This window comes from Clupea harengus, chromosome 20 (assembly GCF_900700415.2).
Source record: "Clupea harengus chromosome 20, Ch_v2.0.2, whole genome shotgun sequence".
Classification (NCBI taxonomy): domain Eukaryota; kingdom Metazoa; phylum Chordata; class Actinopteri; order Clupeiformes; family Clupeidae; genus Clupea; species Clupea harengus.
This window is the reverse complement of record NC_045171.1, coordinates 2,495,748-2,521,924: the sequence shown is the minus strand read 5'-3', so window position 1 is coordinate 2,521,924 and position 26,177 is coordinate 2,495,748. Positions and strand designations below refer to the sequence as shown.

General features: G+C 48.7%; 1 protein-coding gene and 1 long non-coding RNA gene across 3 annotated transcripts in view; one reads left to right on the top strand and one right to left on the bottom strand.

The window, feature by feature from the left end:
- thoc2 (THO complex 2) overlaps positions 1–24,031 on the top strand; it is a 58,687-nt gene extending 34,656 nt beyond the window's left edge. The window contains exons 23-39 of one of the 2 annotated variants that reach the window (XM_031587143.2): positions 1–91; positions 799–940; positions 1,303–1,460; positions 2,544–2,672; positions 3,234–3,365; positions 3,656–3,840; positions 7,697–7,887; positions 8,911–9,013; positions 10,361–10,773; positions 12,135–12,193; positions 14,404–14,439; positions 19,995–20,126; positions 20,754–20,820; positions 21,220–21,359; positions 23,039–23,115; positions 23,402–23,472; positions 23,887–24,031. The exon at positions 1–91 is cut by the window's left edge and continues 188 nt beyond it. In XM_031587143.2, coding sequence (XP_031443003.1) covers positions 1–91; positions 799–940; positions 1,303–1,460; positions 2,544–2,672; positions 3,234–3,365; positions 3,656–3,840; positions 7,697–7,887; positions 8,911–9,013; positions 10,361–10,773; positions 12,135–12,193; positions 14,404–14,439; positions 19,995–20,126; positions 20,754–20,820; positions 21,220–21,359; positions 23,039–23,115; positions 23,402–23,429 — 2,083 coding nt within the window. In that variant the 3' untranslated portion in view covers positions 23,430–23,472; positions 23,887–24,031. Of the gene's footprint in view, positions 92–798; positions 941–1,302; positions 1,461–2,543; positions 2,673–3,233; positions 3,366–3,655; positions 3,841–7,696; positions 7,888–8,910; positions 9,014–10,360; positions 10,774–12,134; positions 12,194–14,403; positions 14,440–19,994; positions 20,154–20,753; positions 20,821–21,219; positions 21,360–23,038; positions 23,116–23,401; positions 23,473–23,886 lie in introns of both variants that reach the window. The other variant, XM_031587142.2, reaches the window with a different exon arrangement.
- On the bottom strand, positions 4,492–4,914 carry LOC116225183. Its single transcript, XR_004165967.1, has 3 exons — positions 4,832–4,914; positions 4,700–4,784; positions 4,492–4,530 (listed from the first exon to the last, which is right to left on the bottom strand). It is a non-coding gene; the product is annotated as an uncharacterized LOC116225183 (long non-coding RNA).
- Positions 24,032–26,177: the final 2,146 nt, after the last annotated feature.

The window sequence follows — 26,177 nt, the reverse complement described above, 5'->3', positions numbered from 1 at the left end:
GTACGACCTGGCCGTGCCGCACACCGCCTACGAGCGCGAGGTCAACAAGCTCAAGGCCCAGATGAAGGCCATCGAGGAGAACACGGAGATGGTGAGGCACTGGGGTGCAGACACACACACGGGATATGAGAGAATATTTGTGAATATTATATTATATTATATTATATTGTGCAATAAAAAACTGCCTGAAGTCAGCCATGTTTGTTTGTTTGTTTGTTTGTTGTTTATGTCCCTGTGCTGTTGTGGTGGTGTACTTATTTGCATTTTCTTCCCCCTCCTCCAATTCCCCTTTACCACTACCCTCTCTGTCTTTCATCCACCATCTCTCTTCATCCCTTCTTTCTTTATCTCCCCTCCATCCATGATCTCTTCTCTGTCTCTCTCTCTCTCTCTCTCTCCCCTCTCCCTCTCCCCCCCTCATATCCTCTCTCCCCCCCCCCCCCCCCCCCCCCCCCCCCCCCCCTCTCTCTCTCTCTCTCTCTCCCTCCATCTCCCTCTTTCTCTCTCTCTCTCTCTCTCCATCTCCCTCTCTCTCTCTCTCTCTCTCTCTCTCCCTCCATCTCCCTCTTTCTCTCTCTCTCTCTCTCCCTCCATCTCCCTCTTTCTCTCTCTCTCTCTCTCTCTCTCCATCTCCCTCTCTCTCTCTCTCTCTCTCTCTCCCTCCCCCCCTCATATCTCTCTCTCTCTCTCCCTCTCCCCCTCGCCCTCTCTCTCTCCCCCCCCCCCCTCTCTCTCCCCCCCCTCTCTCTCCCTCTCTCTCTCCCTCCCTCTCTCCCTCTCTCTCTCTCTCTCTCTCAGCCTATGAACAAGAAGAAGAAGGAGACGGAGCGCTGCACCGTTCTGCAGGACAAGCTGCTGGAGGAGGAGAAGAAGCAGCTGGAGCACGTCCAACGTGTGCTGCACCGCCTCAAGCTGGAGAAGGACAACTGGTTGCTCGCCAGTAAGTCTCCCGCGCTAAGCTCGCCGAGAAACTAGCGGAGCCAAAATGGCCGCCTCTCTAAAGCGAGTGAAAAGTCTTACAGCCCAAGTGCTGATTGGCTTCTCTTCAAATATGAGGCTGGGGGTGACCCACTTTTTCTTGATTGTCCCTTTTTTCTCACTCTCTCTCTTTATCTCTCCCCTTGGCGTTCCGGTCTCGTTTTCCCCTCCACCTCTCCCTCTTTATTCCTCCTCTTTGTCCTCCCTTCTCTCTCTCCCTGGGTCCCTCGTGATCCTCCCCCCTTATCTCTCTCCCTCTTTTTAATTTGACTCCTCTCTCCTCCCCCCTTCCTGTTTGTTCCGTTCTCCCATCCCTCTCTCCAGAATCCACCAAGAATGAGACCATCACCAAGTTCCTGCAGCTCTGTCTCTTCCCCCGCTGTGTGTTCTCCGCCATCGATGCCGTCTACTGCGCCCGCTTCGTGGAGCTCGTGCACCAGCAGAAGGCCCCCAACTTCTGCACCCTGCTGTGCTACGACCGAGTGAGTGCACCCCCACCCCTCCACCCCACACCCCCACTGTCCACAGGAGCATCCTCTGAGTGCTAACTGTGCCAGATGTTATACCCCTCCTGCTATATGTTGGTAGTCGGACTTCTCCGTCGGTATAGTTCTGATTCCTGGGAAAAGTTGCATCAGTTATGATTTTATTTTCTCTTCGGGGGACGAAATGTGTTTTGTTTTTACAATCCATCATATGCATAACATTTACGTCTACGTCATAACATCCATGAATATCAGAGGGCTGGCCAGTGGGGAAGAACTAGAGGAGACTTTATCACGAGGCTGTTACTAGTGTCTGTCAGATCTGCTGTGGCAGTGCCAAAACCATCGGTGGATGTGTTGAACTTAAGACACCTCTCTCATTAGTAACCAGAACCCCAATTGGACTCATGAGAGCCGAGGGACGGGCCAGTAGATGTTGGCTCATCATGCTATCTATCTGGAGTTGGCCTGTTTGGCTGTTAATGTTGGTGCTGCTGGTGTTTAGACACAGTATAAAGTGTGAGGCGTAGTGTTGGATGCCGTGGCAAATATGACCGCCGACCAAAAACTCTGAACTGGCGGCTTCATTTTTAATAAGTAATGAGACCTTAATGTGCTCCGAATCCCCTGTGTGTGTGTGTGTGTGTGTGTGTGTGTGTGTGCTGACGAGATGAGTAGTAGCGCTCTTGAAACACACTCACACACACTCTCTCTTTGATTTTGTTTATGAACTTTGCGATGTCACACTGCGTCTGAAAGTGTGAAGCGCTTGCTTTAATTGCGTGTGTTAAGGCGCCGTGGTGTGAAAGGCTATTAAACTTGATTACGCTGTGTGATGGGATTTCTCCTGTGCTCTGAGACCTGAGAACACTTTGTCTCGCAAACATTTTCTCATATTCTCTCCCTTTATTATTTTCCTCCCTCATCTCTACATGCAACTCATCTTCCCCTCCTCCTCCTCTTTTTTCTCTCTCTCTCTCTTTCTTTCTTTCTTTCTTTCGTTCTTTCTCTCTCTCTCTCTCTCTCTCTCTCCCTCCCTCCCTCTCTCTCTCTCTCTCTCTCTCTCTCTCTCTCTCTCAGGTGTTTTCTGACATCATCTACACGGTGGCGAGCTGCACGGAGAATGAGTCTCGGCGCTACGGTCGCTTCCTGTGCTGCATGTTGGAAACAGTGACACGCTGGCACAGTGACCGCGCCATCTACGAGAAGGTAGACACACACACACACACACTTGCACTCACTCTCACTCACACACAGCGACACGCAGGCAGACTACTTTTACTGAGACATCTGCGAGACGTTAATCACCCATTCAAACCTGCATGGTCCAAAACACACACACACACACACCCCATTTTGCCATAACCCATGCCAGCTCTAATCAGTCTCCTATGCCAGTACAGGCAGACCCACTCACAGCAGTTTGCCCAGAAACAGTTTGCACACGGACTCGGCAATGCAAGCTCAAAAACATACGCCACCTTTGCCAACGCATCCTCCCAAACACACACACACACACACACACACTTCGAGGCATAGGCAGAAGAAATGGGAACAATAGCCCTTGATGAAGGCTCTGTTGCGCTCCATAAGCATCTGCGTGGCCCCTGATCCTCCCGCCTGCTCTCTCCGTGTCTGTCCACCCACGCCGTCCTCATCAAGGGGCTTCATCTTTTCAGTCTTTTCTGCGTTTCTGTTTTTCTCCGCTGTTTGTTCCCCGGTTGAAGTGCGGTGCGGTGCGGCGCGTCTCATTCTCTCCTCTCTGGCTAGGAATGTGGGAACTACCCGGGCTTCGTCACCATCTTCCGCGCCAGCGGCTTCGACGGCGGGAACAAGGCAGACCAGCTGGACTACGAGAACTTCCGCCATGTTGTGCACAAATGGCACTACAAGCTGACCAAAGTGAGTGTTCATCAAGCGCACGCCGCGCGGCCGCCCCCTCCGGCACCACACACACACACACACACACACACACACACACACACACACACACACACACACACACACACACACACACACACCACTTCCGTGGCAGGGGAGGGCTTTTTACTTCCCTGCCGGGCGAGTGTTCAAGCTGCATGATTGAATGTTGGACAGAAGGCTAATATTAGTCATAATTTGGGAAATGTGATAATTCAGCAGACACCCAAATGAACAAACTCTTCTGACATCATCTTTCTTCTGCCCCTCAGGCGTCGGTCCATTGTCTGGAGACGGGCGAGTACACACACATCCGCAACATCCTCATCGTGCTGACCAAGATCCTGCCCTTCTACCCCAAAGTGCTGAACCTGGGGCAGGCGCTGGAGTGCCGCGTGCTCAAGATCTGCCAGGAGGAGAAGGAGAAGAGGCCCGACCTCTACGCGTTAGCCATGGGGTAACCACACCACACGACCTCTGACCTCTAGGTGTTAGCCATGGGGTAACCACACGACCTCTGACCTCTAGGTGTTAGCCATGGGGTAACCACACCACACGACCTCTGACCTCTATGTGTTAGCCATGGGGTAACCACACCACACAACCTCTACGCCTTAGCCATGGGGTAACCACACCACACCACACGACCTCTACGCGTTAGCCATGGGGTAACCACACCACACCACACGACCTCTGACCTCTACGCATTAGCCATGGGGTAACCACACCACACCACACGACCTCTGACCTCTACGCGTTAGCCATGGGGTAACCACACCACACGACCTTTGACCTCTACGCCTTAGCCATGGGGTAACCACACCACACCACACGACCTCTATGTGTTAGCCATGGGGTAACCACACCACACCACACGACCTCTGTGTGTTAGCCATGGGGTAACCACACGACCTCTGACCTCTAGGTGTTAGCCATGGGGTAACCACACCACACGACCTCTGACCTCTATGTGTTAGCCATGGGGTAACCACACGACCTCTGACCTCTAGGTGTTAGCCATGGGGTAACCACACCACACCACACGACCTCTACGCGTTAGCCATGGGGTAACCACACCACACCACACGACCTCTGACCTCTACGCATTAGCCATGGGGTAACCACACCACACCACACGACCTCTGACCTCTACGCGTTAGCCATGGGGTAACCACACCACACGACCTTTGACCTCTACGCCTTAGCCATGGGGTAACCACACCACACCACACGACCTCTATGTGTTAGCCATGGGGTAACCACACCACACCACACGACCTCTGTGTGTTAGCCATGGGGTAACCACACCACACGACCTCTATGTGTTAGCCATGGGGTAACCACACCACACGACCTCTGACCTCTATGTGTTAGCCATGGGGTAACCACACGACCTCTGACCTCTATGTGTTAGCCATGGGGTAACCACACGACCTCTGACCTCTGACCTCTACGCGTTAGCCATGGGGTAACCACACCACATGCCAGTCCCCTGGCCACTCAGACCTGCTACACCTGCTTACTGTACCTCAGATGGGTTTAACCACCTAATAAGGCTACTGAATGCTTAATATGTGTGTGTCTGTGTGTGCATATTGAAAGTATGTGTATGTGTTTGTTTCAATGTGTGGTTCATTTTTTGTGGGTGTGCTTGCTTGTTAGTGTGTGTGTGTTTGACTGTGTGTGTGTGTGTGTGTGTTTGACTGTGTGTGTGTGTGTGTGTGTGTGTGAGTGGTTGACTCTGTGTGTGTGTGTGTGTGTGTGTGTGTGTGTGTGTGTGTGTGTGTGTGTGTGGTTGACTGTGTGTGTGTGTGGTTGACTGTGTGTAATTGTCTCTGTACCAGAGTTGTGTGGTGTTTCTGGTGTGAAGCCTAGGCTGCACCGGTCCCTGTCTCTGTGGTACTGAGTGCCTGACTGAGTGGCTTGTGAAGTGGAAGGCATTCTCCCATCCACCCCCGCTGGCTGAGAGCACCAACACCAGCCCCCTGTCCCACCTCAAAGCCCACCTCTCCCTCCACCCCCGCTGGCTGAGAGCACCAACACCAGCCCCCTGTCCCACCTCAAAGCCCACCTCTCCCTCCACCCCGCTGGCTGAGAGCACCAACACCAGCCCCCTGTCCCACCTCAAAGCCCACCTCTCCCTCCACCCCCGCTGGCTGAGAGCACCAACACCAGCCCCCTGTCCCACCTCAAAGCCCACCTCTCCCTCCACCCCCGCTGGCTGAGAGCACCAACACCAGCCCCCTGTCCCACCTCAAAGCCCACCTCTCCCTCCACCCCCGCTGGCTGAGAGCACCAACACCAGCCCCCTGTCCCACCTCAAAGCCCACCTCTCCCTCCACCCCCGCTGGCTGAGAGCACCAACACCAGCCCCCTGTCCCACCTCAAAGCCCACCTCTCCCTCCACCTCTCCCTCCACCCCCGCTGGCTGAGAGCACCAACACCAGCCCCCTGTCCCACCTCAAAGCCCACCTCTCCCTCCACCTGCACAGCCCAGACCCTTCACTTATGAGGAAGCAGACTGATAGAACACAATTGCCTTTCCCAGCCTCTCTCCCTCTGTCCTTCTCCCTCTCCCCCTCTCTATCTCTCTCTCCCTCTATCTCTGTCCTTCTCTCTCTATCTCTCTCTCTCCCTCTCTCTCCCTCTCTCTGAGTGTTCCCTGTGAGAGACTGAAGCGTGTTCCCCCCCAGGTGTGTGACGGGCTCTGTGGCGTTAGAGCCATTAGTTCAGAGGTGCACCACTCGCCCCAAGAGCCCAGAGCCCAGAGCCTAATCTTCTCGGGGACGGCGGGCCCAGGGCGTGCCACAGGGACTGTCACCGTTGACTCACACAGGAAAAAAAAGCTTCTCCGGTCCCTTGCCATTCCTCCTTCTCATATCTTTCACTTCTCTCTATCTGTTGTCTGCTCTCCTGTTCCTCTCTCTCTCTCTCTCTCTCACTCACTCACTCACTCACTCACTCACTCACTCACTCACTCACTCTCTCTCTCTCTCTCTCTCTCTCTCTCTCTCTCTCTCTCTCTCTCTCTCTCTCTCTCTCTCTCTCTCTCTCTCTCTTTCTTCTGTCTCTCTCTCTCTCCTGTTCCTCTCTCTCTCTCTCTCTCTTCTGTCTCTCTCTCTCTCTCTTTCTTCTGTCTCTCTCTCTCTCTCTCTCTCTCTCTCTCTCTCCCCCTCTCTCTCTCTCTTCTGTCTCCATTAGTTTCTCTCCCCCTGCCTGTCGTTTATCAGGCGCCCCTCCTCCTCCTCCTCCTCCCCCTCTCTCTGCCCTGGTCGTTCATCTGCGTGCGTGGCTGGCTGGCGTGGCTGGCTGATAATGCAGAGGCAGGATAAGGTCAGGGCTGCCGTAAAGGAGGCACATCCTCGCCCAGCCACGCTTAATGAATACCATTAACTCAATGGCGGCGTCTTGTAGCGAGCACGCTGGCCTTTGTCTGGTCATGATGAAGCCATCTTATCAGTTATCAATCTTAACGAGCTACTCTCACCCCCGCCACCACCAGCCCCAGCTGAGCAGGTCCTCGGGAGGATGCCAACAGCCCCTAGGGACACTCCCACCCCCATCCCATCCCATCTCCCCCCTGACCAGCGGGTGTTCATCAAGCCCACTGCCTCAGGGTTGTTTTTAAGGGCTTGTGTTTTTCAAGCGGGTGGGTGGGCTCATTCCAGAAGGCGCTAATTGTCATCTGCAGGCAAATGAGTTCCGGCGGCCCCGTCTCCCGTCTCCCGTCTCCCGAGGACGGGGAAGAGGAGGAGGGGCACGCAGGTCGCCCCGGTGGCGTCTATTTATGGAGCGAGGAAATCAGTGCGTGTTGGCCAGATTAGTGCGTCTCCACCTTCTCCATCATCTTCAGACAACAGGAGAGAGTGTGTGTGTGTGTGTGTGTGTGTGTGTGTGTGTTCCCTCTCCATGTTGAAGCACAGGCTCTGAGGTGTGACGGTATGCCGTCGGTACGGTTTACTCTCGTCTGCCGGTGAGCCTGGCCCTTTGGTGTTGAGGTCAGGGCACAGGGTTACTGTCCCAGGGCAGTGACTCCCCCGTCACTACAGTTGGTCTGGGGTTGGTCCTGAGTCTGCCTTCCCTTCAGGGCTGCTATGCTGTGTGTGTGTGTGGGGGTGGTGGTTCGATTGTGTTTAGATGTCCTCTCCCCGTGTGTTGCTTCCATATGTGTGTGTCCTTGCGCCTGTCCCCCCCCCTCCCCCTCCTCTCCCATTGACACTCTGTGTGACCTCTCAGTTACTCTTGCGCCTGTCCCCCCCCCCCCCCCCTCCTCTCCCATTGACACTCTGTGTGACCTCTGTGTGACCTCTCAGTTACTCAGGGCAGTTGAAAGGCAGGAAAGCGCACATGGTGCCCGAGAACGAGTTCCACCACAAGGAGCCTCCGCCGCCCAGCCGCAGCGCCACCCCCGCCAGCCTGCAGAACGGCCCCGCCAGCTCCGCCAAGGGGCCCGCCGCCAGCGCCAGCACGGGCAAGGCCGACGAGGGCAACGGAGACGACGCAGGTAAGACTTCTGGACACGGACACGGAGAAACCCACACAGACGTCACAGTGTCTCTCTGTTAGTCCACCGGAGGCCCTAATAACTCCATGTTATGTGTGCCACGCTGCAGGGGACTTTCAGATGTCAATTCAGTACAGTTCAATTCAGTACAGTTCAATTCAGTACACTTCAGTTCAGTTCAGTTCAGTTCAATTCAGTACAGTTCAATTCAGTACAGTTCAATTCAGTACACTTCAATTCAATACAGTTCAGTACACTTCAATTCAGTACACTTCAATTCAATACAGTTCAATTCAATTCAATACAGTTCAGTACAGTTCAATTCAGTACAGTTCAGTACAGTTCAATTCAGTACAGTTCAATTCAATCGTTTTTGAAATGATCCCTCCCCCTTCACGAACCGTACAGACATGTTTGGTTTGTGTTCTTCAGAATCCCACGTTCCTGATAGGCTAGTGCTTCTGTGGCTCATTATTCTAACCTGCGCACGCACCCATAAATTCATGATTGGCCCCTCCAGAGGACTCGGCGAGCGCGGGCTTGAATCATTCACGTCCGCCAGGCACCGCCTCGCCTCTCCTCTCCCTCACTCTTTATGAGCGCCGCAATGGCAGCTGAAGGATGCTCGCCGTTTGCAGCAGTGTCCATCATGTCCACATAAACTCTCCCGGCCGTCCACCCCTGCTTTCTCCAGCAGGGAGACCCTGTAGCGCTGGCGTTCCCGTTGAGGCACTCTGTGGCCACTGTGGGGGGAGATGCCAGCATATATCGCCGGGTTTTTTGGCTTCAGTTTTTTTTGTTCTTTCACTTAAGCGCGTGTCAAGTGTTTCTGCCATTAGTGAACAATGCTGTCATTTATGAAAATTGCTCTCTCTCTTTCTTTCTCTCTCTCTCTCTCTATTTCTCTCTCTCTCTCTCTCTATTTCTCTCTCTCTCTCTCTCTCTCTCTCTCTCTCTATTTCTCTCTCTCTCTCTCTCTCTCTCTCTCTCTCTCTCTCTCTCTCTCTCTCTCTGGGCTCACAGAGAAATCGAAGGACAAGTCTCAGACAGCTAAGAGTGGCAGTAAGAGCACCAGCGCAGCCTCCAAAGCCAGCAGCAGCAGCAACGGCAGCAGCACCCCAAACAGGTAACCACTACACACACACACACACACACACACACACACACACACACCCCAAACAGGTAACCACTACACACACACACACACACACCCACACACACCCCCCAAACAGGTAACCACTACACCAACCCTCCACCTGACCCTGTCTCTCACACACACACACACACACACACACACACACACCCACCCCAAACAGGTAACCACTACACAAACCCTCCACCTGACCCTGTCTCACACACACACACACGCGCACACACGCGCACACACACACACACACACACACACACACACACACACACACACACACACACACACACACACACACACACACACTCTCATCATCTTCTTCTTCTATCACATTACTGGAGGTACGGGCCCTCAGGTCTGTACTGAGCACCTTTATTATTTCACACCCTCTCTCACAGCAGTGAAGGAAGAATACGTAGAAAGCAATCGCCCTTCCACACTTCTTGTGCCAAGCCCGTGCTTTGATAATCACATTGGTCCGTGTTCCGGGGCTTCTGCCCGCGCTACTGTTTCATTAAATGGAGCTGTCTTAGGAACGGGGCTGAGGATGAAGAGAGGCCTCTCTCTCTAGCCCACTCCGCTTAATGTGTTTTGACAGTTGGCAGGAGAGTCCGTTAAATGAGCTGCGTTGAGCGGCGCTTTAATAGAAGTATTTCATAGTGCATTGTGCCCGTTGGGCCGAGGAGGGAGAAGGAGGTTGGGAAGGGAAGAAATGCAGGTCATTTATTTAGGTTAGAAACAGTGTGAAGATAATGAGGGAGTAATGGATTCCTGAGGGGGGAGTTGAGTGCAAGTTTGCCGAGGTCAGGGGAAGTGCCTCTGTCAGCCGTCACCAGGGGGAAGGGAGGTGAATAATTCACCAAAAACAGGGTCAGGGAAGACCTGCTGAGCACACATGTCTGTAGATTGCAGCAGTCATCTCCCAAACAAGATGACATTAGTCAGGTGACATACGGCATGTAACCAGTCAGGCTCATTCTTGGCTTTAAAGACGTCCAATTATTCAAGCTCGTCATAAAATGTGCGTTTCCTTGCTGTTTCGGAATTTTGAAGTTCTAAAGTCGGTTCTCATTAGATGTGTCTAAAGTCTATGTTCTCTGTGTGCCCTCAGCACAAAAGCCAACGAGTTTCCTCTGCGTATTAGCCCAGCATGTTGGCCAAATATGACTCAAGTGTGGGTAGGGCTGGGGCTGTGTGATCTGTCATTAGCTGGGTTAGGGATCCTCTGCTGCGGTAGAGCAATCCCACTTTGCGTTATCTTGTGGAAATGCATCTCTAGTGCATCTGTAGTTCTAACGTGGTCTTTGTTTGTCTGCCGTCCCTCAGCACCAAATCCAGCAAGGAGAAGGAGGAGAAGGAGAAGGAGAAGGGCGCCAAGGACAAGAAGGACAAGAAGGACAAGGCCCCGGGAAGCACCCCGGAGTCCAAGGCCGGGGGCAAGGACAAGCAGCAGCCCAAGGACGAGCGCTCCACCAGGGACAGCAGCGGCGGAGACAAGGGCGGAGACGGCCGCGACAAGACCCCCAAGGCGGAGAGGGACAAGCAGCGCAAGGAGGAGAAGCAGCAGAAGGAGGAGAAGAGCAAAGGTGGCGACGGAGGGAAGGAGGAGCGCAGCGACGGGAAGGAGAGCAAGAGCAAGGAGAGCAGCAGCAGCAGCAGCAGCAAGGGAGAGAAGAGCACCGCCGCTGGGGCCCTCAAGTCCCCCGCCGCCCGCTCTGACGGAGCCGACTCTGAGCGGGGTAAGAGGGAGAGAGAGGGAGGGACCGGAGGGAGGGAGGGAGGAAGAGACCAAAGGGAGGGAATGAGGGATACTGGCTGTGGTTGGATAGTCAAAACAATGATGTCCTACGTCCTTTCTTAATCACCTTTCATTGACCTCGATAAAAAACGCCATGAGGTCAAGGTAAGATGTGAAGGGGAGTAGGACTTCATTAGGACTTCTGTAGTGCTAAGAGAATCTGACCGCACTTACACTTTAAGCCTCATAATTATGCGACGAAGGATGTTATTGACGTGGGTCTTTTAATGTTGCTGCCGCAAGGAGATGTGGGGTGGTATTATCTCCTTTCCTTCCGGGTGCGGTCCGGTGTTCCCTATGCTAAAGGAGATAAGCAAGGAAATATTGAAGCACCTTTTTGTTAGCATTTAGAGAATTTGACCTGGCTGCCACTTAGCTACTTAACACAGGCCGGTTCAACCAGACCACATCTCGGCACAGGTTTCACAAAAATAAGTCATGGAACGCAACTGGGAACATTCCAGTCTGCCAGATTTGTATTTGTCCTTTCACTAAGTTATAGAATGTGGTTGAGCGAATACATTTCAATAGTACTGCGGGCTTTGAAACAAATGCTTGTGAAGTATGTCAAGACCGCACATTGGGTCTGGAAACACCATGCTAATAGAAGACGCTAAGATAGCGACAGGGAGACACGGAAGTGCTGAAGACTTTAAAGGTGGAAGGGAGACGGAGAACACAAACCAAACAAAGAGACTCGACGGAGTTAGAGTAGTGAGCTTCAGCTTGTCATATTTATCTTCATATCATTTAAGCCGTCTTTAGGCTCATCTATATTTCACATGGAAAATGATCTACATAAATATGACACGCTGAGTTTAGTTCCCAACCCTGCGCTGAAGAAACACTACCCCGCGCCAGGAAGACCTGCTCGTACATCATCAGCTGTAATTCCCTCTGTAAAATGGCGGCCATAAGTCAATATCTTTTTAAAAACGGCAAACGGTTCAGGAAGAGTTTTGTTGATGCGGGGTTATTTGCGGTCGTAGAGAACACCACAGCTTTGCAGGGAGTTTCCCCAAATCTGGTAGAGCAAGAAAGAGCATCTCCCTGCTCTGAAGACGTCGCCTTAGTTTGTGATGTGTTCCCTCTTGTTTTATTGTCTGTGTACACACACACACACACACACACACACAATCACACTCTTGTGTGTATTTACTAGCCTGCCCTGATGGGTAAAATAATTGCTTCCCTTTGCTAACTGATTCTTATTCTCTCCTCCCTCCCTCCCTCCCTCTCTCTCTCTCTCTCTCTCTCTCTCTCTCTCTCTCTCTCTCTCTCTTTCTCTTTCTCTTCCCCCAGAGCTAAAGAGACGAAAGCTCGACACCCACTCTTCACCATCCCACTCCTCCACTGTTAAGGTTAGTATAGCCTGAGGAGACCTGTGCCCTTGTTTCCTCTTGTCCCTTCCTGGTCGGAGAGAGAGGAGCAGGAGCGGGAGCGAGAGGGAGCACGTGCTGTTTTCCCCCAGCGTTGGTCGTCCCTGCACCTCCTGCCAACGCAGAGAGGGAGAGAGAGAGAAAGAAAGAGAAAATGAAAGAGAGAGAAAACGAGAGGGAGAGAGATATAAGAGGGAGCACCAACGAAGGAGGAGGAGGAGCTCTCTGTCTTCAGTGGTGGGGGTGAATGAAAAAGCTTCGTCTAAGCATCATATGGACTTTTTTTTGTCTCTTTTTTTTTCTTCTTGGAAACGCCTCGTGAGATCTCCGTTTCTGGTGTAGATAATAATTTTTCTATGATAAAGATTTAAGGACTTGCCAAAAAGATTCATATGTTCAAATATAGCAGTTCATTTCTTTTTTTACTCCCACGTTAAAAAAAAAAAAAAAAAAAAAAAGAAAGAAAGAAAAAAAGAAATGATATAGCTTTCTTGCTGTAGACGGGGGAAAAATCTGCCCAAGTGCCTTAGAGAATTTTTGTGTACAAAAATCTTTTTGTAAGTTTGTAAATATAGATGTTAAATATATATTTTTTGAGCCTTTTCCCACCCCCACCTTCTTCAATTTTTGATCTCCTTTCCCCCCGCTGTGTCCCCCAAGCGCAGCATTTCCAAGCCTAGCTGGCGAAGAAAGCGCCGGCTTTTTGTTGTTGTTATTGTTGCCATTTTGTGTTTTTTGTTTTGGCTCGCACTAAGCCGGAAGGAAATGCGTGTGTGTGCGTGCGTGTGTTTATCTACGGGAAGATGAGATGCTGCTGAGTGTCAGCATGGTGCCCAGGCCCCCTCCTCCTCATCATCCTCCTCCTTCTTCCTCTTCGTCTCCTCCTGATGTCCAGTCGCTGGGCCGCCACGGTGGAAGGGGCAGTGGGGGGAGGGGGGTGGTGGTTGGAAAGGAGAGAGGGATGAGAGTCTGCGTGCTGGAGAAGAAGAGGGAGAAGTTGGATCTTCCGCCTCGCTGTGTCACCCGGTCTGTTGTTTGAACCCAGGGAGAGATGCAGCACCTCTTCACAGCTCCTCCACCACTATGTCTCCATGGTTGTCTTCTCCCCCCTCTTCAACTGCCGTTACGCAAGAAGACCGTGCTCGTTCATCTGTGGCCTCCCCAGAAGAGCTGTGCCTCAGGAAGAAAGCCCGCCAACCACCCCACACACACCTAACCCAATCCGACCCTCTCCTCCCACGCGCACACACACACGTACACACGCCTGACCCAGACCCCGAGCCCATCCGCCCCTTCCTCCACCCCCCACCCCCACCAGAGAGCCTCCGGAGCAGCAGCACTGAGCGGGCGAGCGAGCGAGCGGGCGAGAGCGAGACAGGCCCTCCAGCCAACCAGCGGAGCAGCTCGAGACCCCGAGTCTGCCAGTGAGCGGCGGGCGGCGCGTTTATAAAAAGCACCGAGGAGCAAAGCGTCCAAGCCGCCACAGGAGGGGAAAAACGGGAGTGTGGGCGCAGCCTCTCCAGAGGGATCTGCAGAGCTTCATCGAGAGGGGAGGGGGGTGGGGGTGGAGGGACTGTGCTCCTATACGCACCTCCACCTCCCCCCCCCCCCACCCCACCTCCTGCCAAACCTGGCATGATCCCATTACGTACAGATTCCCCTAAGTGGGCTCCTGTAAATTCAACACCCCCCTAAAGGTTGGCTCGCATCCATCTAAAAACAGAAGCCTATCCCAGGCTGTTGTCACTTAGATGTAGTGCTCACAAACACCCACACTTTGAATTGCTAGGAATATGTTTGTGGATTTGTATTATTTAATTCATTTTCCTTCTCGAGTTTCACATTAAATCAGCTCTTTGGTGACTCAGTGAACCATCCGTATGATTCCAGCTCTGTGCTGTTTGTTTATTTATTTATTATTTATTTATTTATTTTTAAGCCGTTAGATGTTCAGCTGACATACCCCATAGAATAGGCCAAGTCTTTCATTTGAAATTCTCTTTGTTATGACTTTTTGTTATAACAGTCCAGTGGCTTCCTGCCTCTAACGCTGTGAAAGTCTTGAGTCTCCTTGAAGGTCTTTGGGGGGGTTGTGTTGAGTGACGGCCGGCCCTGCCTCCACCCCCCTCTCTGTCTGCCGCTGTGTGCCCGACCCCCTCCAGCTCATCTGTCATCTCCATTCATTCCTACAGGACAATCTCAACGACTTCAAGGAGTCCACCTCAAAGGTTTGAGCTCTTTTTAATGCTTAGCTGTTACCTGTCTGTTTGTCGTCCCCGACTCCCAACCCCCTTCTCTGTCTCTTTTCAAATACCTGTTGTCATGTACTTGGGCATGTCAGCTAGAGGCATGGCCCTCCAAAGTGGTCCGCTTGTACATTCACAGTGGGAGAGAAAACGCTTCCTAGTCGGGTCCCCTGGGAGAACATTTAAAGGTTCTACTAGGACGCCTGTCTCATCCCGCTGTTAAAAGGTTCTTTTAGGAGGTATTTAGGACCTATTTTAGAGACTCTTTGCTAGGTGTTGGCCCGATTATTTGATTGGTAGATATATTTGCAATATTTGTGATTATCCGTCATCTGTAATTTCATATGCTGATTTAAAAAAAAAAAAAAAAAATCCTTTTAAAGGCAATGCGTTTACTATCCAGACACAGCCCTATGGGATATGGGGATGTATATGTTTTCTTTGTAGTGAAACATTCAGAGGAATTGACCCTAAAACACAACCTTTCTGAATAAAGGTGCAGGCATTCAGATGTCCACACAGGTGTCTCCAAACGCAAACAGTCCGCGTGGTCTGTGCTGATGACGAAATGTGTGACATGCTTACCTTGCACACACCATGCACAGACAGACTGTGTCCGTGGGAGTATACTTGCCACCTTACAGTCGTCATTTAAGCAACTGTTTACAACATTTTAATTCAGCTTGCTCGCGGTTGCCATTGTGTGTCGGAACCTCATGGCAAAGCTGGAAATACCCGTTTGTCATTTTGATGTTCTTTCATTTGGCCTCACTCTGGAGTTATTCAAATGAATAATAATAATAATAATAAATAATCACTCTGTGGAGTTATTAAAATTAATACTAATAATAAATAATAATCACTCTGTGGAGTTATTAAAATAAAAATGTGCGGCTCACAGTTTGCCCTTCACAGTATTTCTGCTAACTGCATCACAGCCTCTTCACATGGTGCCCTGCTCTTATACGAGCTGTCCATTTTCCACATGAATGACTGATGAGCCAATGGACTCTTAGAATCTCCCCGCATCTTCAGAAGTCTTACGGTTTGATAATTCATACTTTATGATCAAAATGCAGCAAAAAGGATGCATCTACTCGCATTTTTCTTCCGCAATAATTGCCATTGTAAGTCCGGTAATTGAATGCTTTTTAAATGGCGATAGGCATCTGTTCCGTAACCAATATAAGATAGCCATAGAGAAATGTACCCACAACGTCAATATTGGCCCCGTTTTAGTAGGCCGTGTCTCTGTACACCATCTCGTTCTTCCTAAACCGACTCAAAGGGAAGGAGATTGCCCAGTTTGCTCTCAGAATTACCCCCGGTAATGTTAATTGATGTTCTGTTATATAGTTCACATATATCACAGATATACATGGTTAACAGCAGCTACAGTTACAGTTTCTCTGAATCCTTTTGCCAGACCCCCCCCAAACCCCTCCTTTTTAGAATTGCTGTATTGCACACACTGGTAATGTAATTTCCACCCGACAATGGCGCTCTCCCTCTCAGAGTGCCCTGTGCTGCCCTCAGACTTCTCAGTCGTGTGATTCCTCTGAAGCGGCTTGCTTGGTCTGCTGTTCTGCACCGAGTCCCTTTGAATAGCTGCCGTCTACTCGGAGGAGATAAAAATGTTTCTTTTTTTTTTTTTTTCCTCAACCATCCCTCCCCCCTTCCGTCATCCGTCTTCCTTTCTTTTGTTGGGTTGGTCACTGGCGGACAAGACGAGATATTTGAAAATATGCTGATTGCACAGCACTCTGTAAAGAGAAAAAAAAGTGCAATGAAAAAGCCATCCGATGGAATATTTCAGCAGGTAGTCATTTCCGCATATCAGAGGGGACTTGACTCTCCCAAGGTGCTCCCTGATATTATCTGTGCAATTATGGTATTAAAGCTACACATATGACTGCGCAGCGGCTAATGACTGAAGCCTGGGGGTGCCAGAGCAGGCGATACACGCGGCATCCTTTTTTTGAATGTCAAACAGAAGGGATTTTTCCTATTTGCATGTCGTAATTATTTGTATAAAACAAATGCAATTGATAAAACCTTTCCTTCGTGATGAATTGGCAACAGGAGGGGAAAACACGGATGGATGAAGGGCCAATCAAGATGAGACAAAATGAGAGAGAAAGATACTGGGTTATGATTCAGAAGTTAAATAAAATGCCATAAAATAGTGAGGACCTTTTGGTGTGGTAGCAAGTAGGTTGGTCTCCTTTTTGAAGGCAAAAAGCTTGATGGATATTTCTGTGCAGAAAGCAGGCATCCTGGATGTTTCGATCATGTACCGTGTACTTATTGGCTGGCCAAGTTGAATGACGATCTGAAATGGGCAAGGATTGAATGTTGGTGTATCTGTCAGTGAGGCAAAACCGGTTTGAAGAAATTTTATTTTGATGGTGAGGTAGATTGCTTCTATTGTAGAGACCCGGTGAAGAGTTTAGGCAGGCACTACAATTCCACTTTGAGTGACCAACTGGCAGGTTGAACCGCTTGGAGAATTCGTTGTTAAGGCTTTTAGTGCCATTGATAAGATTCTTGCCTGGTGAATCGAAATTGAGGTACTTGCAGTTTGGGAGGCAGATGGTACCCAGCTTTGAACAGGACACTAGACGGGCAGAAGTGGCTTTTGGGTAAAGCAAGGACAATGGATGTGCCGGCATAATGATGGGATGAGGAAGATCAGCTGGAGAGGATTGTGGGCTATGGATGCTAACTGGAGAGGATTGTGGGATATGGATGCTAACTGGAGATAATTGTGGGCTATGGATGCTAACTGTAAAGGATTGTGGGCTATGGATGCTAACTAAAGGATTGTGGGATATGGATGCTAACTGGAGAGGATTGTGGGATATGGATGCTAACTGGAGAGGATTGTGGGATATGGATGCTAACTGGAGAGAATTGTGGGCTATGGATGCTCACCGCATTCAATTCATTGGAGCCACTTATGATGTCCTTCCTACTCCGCAGAACGTCAGTCGGGGGGTGGCTGAAGACGGAAGCTGCAGGTTTTGTATAGGTGTTGGCTCATTGAAACAATCTGTCTGGGTGTAAAACTAGCTTGACCCAAGGTTGCTACACATGTAGACATGACCAGGTTTTAAAATCTTTGCCAGTTGATGACCGGGACAGTAGAATCTGTTTTGTGTTCGAGGGGCAGAAAAGTGGACACCAGGGATGTACAAAAAAGACTTGCAAATGGGGGCAAAGCAAGAGTAGAGATTGCTGGCTGATGTCGAAAAGCAATTTCAAGTTCCACAGAGTATAGTTGAATGCTATGAGACCAGATATGGTGTTTGTATTCTGAGTGCGAGCGCATTGTTTACTTTATTAAGTCAACGATTCCCTTTGAGGATGCGATTGATGTAGCCTTTGAAAGGAAGAAGCTGAAGTATGCAGAACTGGTAGCGGAGCTCGCACAAGACCAGTGGAGTTAGTTGTTAGAGGCTTTGTAGCTGAATCAACCACAACGCTTCTGTTGGATTTTGGTTTTTGAGGAGAGTCATTTGAAGGAGATTTAAAGGAGTTGTCTGGGGAAAGCCGAAGAAGCGGGCAAGTGGGTATGGCTGAGGCACTCACAGACCACTTGGGTCTACTACTACTACATGTGAATTCACCTGTATTAAGTGAAAAGGCCTGTAGTCACAAGAGGTTTGGATGCCTAGAGTAACCCGGGCTCATATGTGCCACCCTCACCCCTAACCCTGGATAGCCTGTGGCATGCCATAGCTCAATCAGATTGATGTTTGGATCATTGGGGCAGGGCACCTCCTTTCAGACACTGAGATATGCATGTGGAAGCTCCATATAACCCTGAATTAGTCAGGAGCTGTTGAATTAGTGCTGTTGAAACTGACAGCCAAAGAGGATTTATGTGCAACCTTTCATTTCGAGGTGTTAGATGTTGCATCCCATAATGTTAGCCTGAAGGGCACAGTCCCAGGCCAGCATGGTCACAGCACAAGTGCACACCGCTAGCTTGTTGCTTCTGGGCCTAGTATGCCACCCTCCACGTCATGTTATCACAGTCGGATACACTACACAAAAAACACTTGAAACATCTGTATGTTTATCTAATGCAGTGTGACGATATGGTCCAATGAAGTGAAAACCAGTGCCATAGATTTGCTAACAGGACCTGTCAGTTGTCCTCTTGTCCTGTTGTATCTGGCCACTCTGCTTAAACAATCACATGGCATTTCCTTCAGCGTAGTGTCGTGAACGGGTGAAAACGGTCACCTTTTGTTTCCTCTTAGCACTTACCTGAACTGTTAAGACGAACGTCGGCAGGAGGCTGGAGGTAGTTTTGTGTACCATAGGGGGCTAAGGATGAATGTGTGTGTTTTTTCTTTTTTTTTTTCTTTTCTTCCTCAGAAGCTCAAGCTAATTAGGCTCTGGAAAAATGACTTTGTGGCAGTAAAGGCTGGTTCAAAGCACCCAGAACAGTCACTCTTTTTACAGTCTTCCCCAGCAATAATGACTGTGCCATCCTGCATGAATGCACACACATATACACACACACACACACACACACACATACAGAAACACATACCCACACCACCATGTCTCTCTCTCAGCACTCTCTCTGCCTCCGTCTCTTCTTTGTCTAAATATCATTTTTTATAGTATTTATTTGTCTCAACATCTATTTCTCATATACTTAAAGTGATGGGGATTCTGGTATACATTGACAGTTAAATGTAAATGTTGACAGTTTCAGCAAAGAAGCAAAGAGCTTTGTCTTGTGTGTCTTGTTGGTGCTGTAACTACACACGCTCACGTTGACGATCTGTCTCTCTGTGATGTCTGTGTTGTTGTTGCTGATCACGCTGACGTTGAACTGTCTCTCTTTCTCCAAATCTGCCGGTGTGTGCTGTCCTTACTTTTTTGTTTCATGATACCGGCAGCTTTGTTTATTGTTTGCTTTGCTTTCTCCGCCCATCTATTTTGGCCATCAACGTGCGTTAAGGAGTTGTGAGATTCCGGGTTTGTGTTAGTGACGACCATTTACCTTTTTAATGAAATGAGTCCGTTACTCCTCAGGATTTAAAAGCTGAACTCCTTTCACGTCTCACTCGCACTGTAACATAATGACACCCAACATTGGACACTTAGGATGAATACGGCCAGCACACGAGCGGGAACAGAAGGTAGAAATAGCTTTGGCTGTTCTTGACATCACTGTGTGTGTGTGTGTGTGTGTGTGTGTGTGTGTGTGTGTGTGTGTGTGTGTGTGTGTGTGTGTGTGTGTGTGTGTGTGTGTGTGTGTGCTGGTTGTGATTGGGCGGTAGAGAGGGACAGGCCGGTGGTGCCGTGCGGAGGTGTGATGCCCAGGTGCGAGGGCTCGCCAGGCCCTCTATTGGGCTCTAATGGGGCGTGCTAATTAAGCTTCACAGGACTCTAACGAAGCGCTAATGAAGCTTCACAGGACGGCCACGGCTGCTGCTGGGTCCTCCACACCACCCATACAGTGCCCCACAGTAACCCCTTCCTCCCCCCCCTCCTCCTCCTCCTCCTCCTCACAGCACTATGGAAACCACAACACAGCAGCGTTGTCCAAGAGCAAAGAGAGGGAGATGGAGAAGAAAGACTCAGAGAAGAGCCGGGACCGCTCCAAAGAGAGGGAGAAGAGAGAGGACCGGAAGGAACGGAAACGAGTGAGTCCGGCCCTCAACCTGTCTGTGGTCAGTGGTGCACCGTTCTCCTCCCGTTCTCCTTCCAGGACCGTTAGGGTCGACATGTTAATGTACCTCAGTCCAGACTGACCCTAGTAATCCTCCCGTTCTCCTTCCAGGACCGTTAGGGTCGACATGTTAATGTGCCTCAGTCCAGACTGACCCTAGTAATCCTCCCGTTCTCCTTTTAAGGACTGTTAGGGTCGACATGTTAATGTGCCTCAGTCCAGACTGACCCTAGTAATCCTCCCGTTCTCCTTTCAGGACCGTTAGGGTTGACATGTTAATGTACCTCAGTCCAGACTGACCCTAGTTCTCCTCCCGTTCTCCTTCCAGGACTGTTAGGCTGTTAGACTGTTGACATGTTTATGTGCCTCGCCACAGGATGGCCGCCTCAGTCCAGACTGTCCTGTGGCCTTTGGCAAGGCATGTTAAATGTTACGAGCAACTTAATACCCTTCTTCCTTAATTTGCCATATGTACTGAATTTAAATACGGCCTGAGGCTCTAGAAAGAGATCCCGTAAAACGAGGCGGAGCAGCGAAAGCAAGTGGCGTGTCAAGTAGCGGGTTTGATGGCGCTCACCCCCCCCCTTCTCTTTTCATCCAGGACCACTCCAACAACGAGCGCGAGATGAGCCAGGAGATGAAGCGCCGCAAAGATGAAAATGGAACCAGTGAGTCTGAATGGCATCCCCTTCATTTGGTGTGGAGAGGGAGAGGGGGGAGGATGATGGCGGGAGGGAGGGAGGGATGGAGGGAGGGAGGGAGGTATTGAGTGAGTGAGTGAGAGGATGAAGGAGGCAGGGGAGGTGCTAAACTAGAAAGGTTGTCTTTTTTTCTGATGCCTGCAGTGTCTTCTCTATAGCATACTCTTTTTCTTTTTTTTCTCTCTCCATCCTTCCATATTTTTACCTACTATATTCTAACCTACTCCAACATATGTTTTTTCCGTCTGTGTCTGTCACACTCCTATTCTCTGTTTATTTTTGCCCCTTCCCTTGTCCTCGATCTACCCCCCTCTCCTCTCTGTCGTCTCTGTGTAATGTTCCTCACACGTGTCCCGTCTGGCTCAGGCACCTCCAAGCACAGCAAGAGTGTCAGCCCCTCCGACTCCCCCCGCTCGGCCGAGAAGGACAAGAGCAAGAGCTCCAAGTCCAACAGCAAGGAGAAGAGTGACCTGGCCAAAGCTGACAAGACCTCAGGGGGGAAGAAGGTAAAGAGACACACACACACACACACACACACACACACACACACTGCTCTCATGCTCTCAGCTACAGCCTGCTGATGGACAGATTTCACACACACACACACACACACACACACACACACACACACACACACGTGTGCAGTTTTAAGGGGAGGATTCCATCTAGAGGTCTCTAGGTTTCCGAGAAAAGTGCACACTTGAGTGCGTGTTGCAGCAAGTCGAAAAATGGCTTTGTGGAGTGTGTTTTACTTCCACATATTTTCCAGGCAGTGTACAGTGGGTTTATATATAACATATTTTACAGGCAGTGTACAGTGGGTTTAAATATAACATATTTTACAGGCAGTGTACAGTGGGTTTATATATATCATATTTCACAGGCAGTGTACAGTGGGTTTATATATAACATATTTTACAGGCAGTGTACATTGGGTTTATATATAACATATTTTCCAGGCAGTGTACAGTGGGTTTATATATATCATATTTCACAGGCAGTGTACAGTGGGTTTATATATAACATATTTTACAGGCAGTGTACAGTGCTAAACGAAACTTAACCCTGGGTTAGATTATGAAACCAAATGAAGCTTTTAGTCACCACTCTAATTGGGCAGTAATCAGATCTGTCATTTCCAGTCGTTTGTGGTATCGTACGAGTTAATGATGCAGTCGTACAAGAGAGGCTGTGCTAAATGGAGAATATACAGCTGCGATGCTGAGTGCCTTGAATGCCTATAGCATAGTGTTCCATGTGCCTCCAGTGAACTAGTGCTTTTAGAGCACGGTTGACAGACGCTCATATGATTTACCTATTTAGAATTGAAAAAAAAAATAAAAATAAAAATAAAATTCTATTTTAAAATCTAAAAACCTTATTTTCCAGTCAAGTCTATGGTTGCTAAAGAGAAACTTATGTTAGCTCCAGTGCAAGCCACTCCATTGTTGGTTCTATTAGTATTTTGGTAGCAGTTAGGTCTAGGGCAACATTCTAAAGCAGAATAGTGGTATATGGAACACATTCTACGGCAATAACCTTCTCTGGCTGGGAGATCTTTAGGAGCAGGCCAGAGGAAGCTTCTGAAGCACCATGAATGGGAATCTTGCATTGCGTGTTTTGAGCTGTGACTGCAGCTCCAGTATCAGTGTGACACATCTGTCTGGCAGATTTGATTAACTCTATAATAATGAGCAGTAAACCTCCACTGTTCTCAGGTCAGCTGGTCCCCTCGGAGTTAGTTATTAGCACCGGCGTCCGCATCATTATGGCCCTGCAATGGGTTTATTAGCGCGGTGGCAAGTGTCCCACGTTCTGCATCTCATCAGCCTTCATGTCATCACATCTGTTTCTTGCCTTTAGACAATCTTGTGTATATATCACCCTGTGGGAACCAGCAACCGCTCTGAAATGACAAGGTCCTCTGTAATTTTGGGGACCATTGTTAGTTGTGAGCCATAAACCCTGATCCTCTGCTGGGCTGTATGTGATGGTGTGAAGAGTTTAAAATGTGCCCCTGTAAATGCAGTTTGCTAACTGATTTCTTCTTCTTTTTCTTCTTCTTCTTCCTTGTACTGGCGGTCTACCCACCATGTAGATTAAAGGGAAAAGCCTTTAGTTGTAGAGTTGCATGTTTGTCTCACGACTCATTACACCTTTTTGTTGTTGTTGTTCTCCGCTGAAGGAATCCAGGCACGACAAAGAGAAATCGGAGAAAAAAGACAAACGAGACAGCACCGGTGCGAAAGAAGACAAAAAACAATATCCTTTTGATGGCGACAAATTGAGCGACAGTAAAGCTACATTTACTGGAGTTTGCGCTGTAGTGTAGAACTGGAAAAGTGTTTTGATCTTCTGAGAGAAAATTGTGACGGCAGACTTTAAAAAAAGAACTAAATAAATAGAAACTGAGAGAGCTGATGATCAGGTCTCCAGGAGCTTGACGAGTTGTACGCATTTGTAGTGCTGACAGTAGACTTGTCTGGTTTTGTGCCGACACACTGTGTGTTCTTTGATGGGTGTCCGTGTTTTGCCTTAACGTTGTCACTCATAAGTCCTCTGACAAGCACAGATAATGGGTTCCTGTGTGGCGGAGGGTCCAGGCTTCTTGCGTTTGGGGTAAGACACATAAGACACATGGCCTCTGTGCTCTGCTTCCTGTCCCCGACCAACTGGGTTGAACTCGATCGAATCATTACCACATCTTACCTGATTTACATCAGTTGTGGAGTCACGGTTTATATTGTAATGTGTAACAAACTTGCCTCTTTAACTCATTTGTAAAAAAGCAAAAACATTGGCATAAACACAATAATCTGCTATTTCTATTGTATGCAAGAACTTGTAGATATGTAATCTGAAAATGGACTGACTGAAGGCCTTTAGCCTACAAAGCAATTGAAATTGGCATCCTGGCTAGAATCGAATCAACGTAGTCTTTTGAGGTTGTTTGATTACATTCCAAACCTGTACACCATTGGTTTGTGTTTGTGTTTGTGTGTTTGACCACTCTTACTCATTTGTGTTTTCTAGACTCAGTTCCTGTGGCCTGCAACGACCTTGGTGCAGTCTTGATCTCCTCCCACCATGTGCCAGTCTCACTGCTTTTCCCTGTCATCGTGCAAGAGGATTTCTGTGCATATACACACGCAAACAAACACACACACACACACACACACACACGAAAAACAAACACACACACGCAAACACACGAAAACAAACACACACACACACATACGCACCATGCCACAATCACACACACACACACACGCCACACACACGCAAACACACATACGCACCATGCCACAATCACACACACACACACGCACCACACACACATCACACACACACACACACACACACACACGTCACACCACACGCCACAAGCATACAGACACACACCCTTTGCCTGCATTAACTACTCTCATAGTGTTGCCTAGACAAAGTTGTAGTTCGTATTTTAACCAGCGTTCTCCTTGTGTATTTTCAGTAACTTGCTGAAAGGTCATTTCTTTTAAATATTAGCACAATGTGCTGCTGATGTCATTCATGGGTGTAATCTGAGTATACGGTGTTGCTTTCCAGACATGCCTGCATTTGGATCATTTCCTCTTCAACACGTTTTTCTTTTTTTTTTTTATATTATGGTGAAATTTAAACGTCAACATTTAGACTCAGTTTGGATTTTATTTATTTTTTCGTTTACATTTTAATCCGTAAGTGGGATATTAAGACACCGGTGTTTGAGACAGTACAAATGGTTTATTTGTATATTATGTGTACATAAATAAAATGGTTACATGTTATGAGCCATCACTGTTACTTTAATTTGTCACTTGCTTCAATTCTTTTTTTGTTTTGTTTTTCCAAATCAAGTTTTTAAAAGATTTGTACAAAAATGGCAACGTGGATTTCACACAAGTGAACAGATTATAAATTAGGAGGCATCTGAACTACTTTTTGGAGTTTTTAAATCTGCTGTATTCAAGTGTATGCTTTTTTCTAAATAAAGATAGTTTTCATAGTGGAATCTGGTGTGGGCACATTTTTCATGAGGAAGTGCTTTTGTTGTGACTTGTACGTGTGACGAAGTGCAGAGAATTACACATCAGTAATTCAATTACACTTGGGTATCATTAGTTCATTTACAAATGGGTGTGAAAGTGCAGTGTGTATATACAGCACAATACAGTACAGTGCCAGAACCTTTGTCTTGGTACTCCTGGTCATAACTGCAACTGCGTGAGGTTACCAGACCCGGTTACACTCATGGTTCAGGTTTTTCCATCTAGTCCTTTTTACCAGCCATGTCGTCATGAATACAGCTCTGGGGTCCTGGGAACAAATGCCTTATGGGGGGGGGGGGCAAGCCCAGGAGCATAGTAGCCCTCGGATGTCCTGTGATGTCACCGTTTTCCATTCTGTGTACGTCTTGAGGTTTTTAGTTCGGAGGGTGTTAAATTTACATTATGGTGATAATAGGGCCCAGGTTTGTGAAGGCCAGTACCAAACAGTTATTTTATACTCTCAAACACTAGCGTGCATGTCCATAGTGGGATTATGTTGTGTAGGCTGCTGTTGTAGTCAGTTTTATACCGCTTTCATTTTGGTCTTAACTGCAGAATTACCTCTTGGTTAGGGGCGTGACTAATGAGCATTGATGATGAATGATGCAGAAGGCGTTTAGATCCGTCAGCAGGAGAAACGGAGCTAGATTTAAACCGACACTGCCAGCCTCCCCCACTGACGGCTGATAAATCAGGCCCACTTTCAGGATGCCATGTCTAGCCACACAACATTTCTGACCTTTGTCCATCGGCATATTGTACTTGCTAGACCTCAAATGGCAGCATGTTCTTCATCACCTAAACTCCACATGCACGCTGAATTTAAAGTAAACTGGCTCACATCTTTTCCATACCATACTCCATCTTAACACAATTATTAATTCCTCTGAAAAGTCTCCCCTCGTATTCTAAGTCAGCCTGCGCCGCACCTGTTCGAATGAAGTATATTGAATTACGTCTGTGAAGCATATTGTATCTGTAAATCCCTCCACTATCAAGCCACAACAGTTGAGGGGAAGTGTTGCAAATGTGATCCAATGTAATTCTATTTTTGGCCAAGCAGAGATATTGGATATTTAACACAGTCCATCTAGTGATAGGGAACTCATATTACCTGTGCGGTGGCAAACTATCATTGCAGTAGAGGTGACAGAACAAGCGTACACCAGGCTCTTCCATTTCCTGCCTACGCAGTAGCATTGCATTCTGGGTGGTTGTAGGTCGTACGTATTCTCACGTTTACATCAGTGCTTGTGT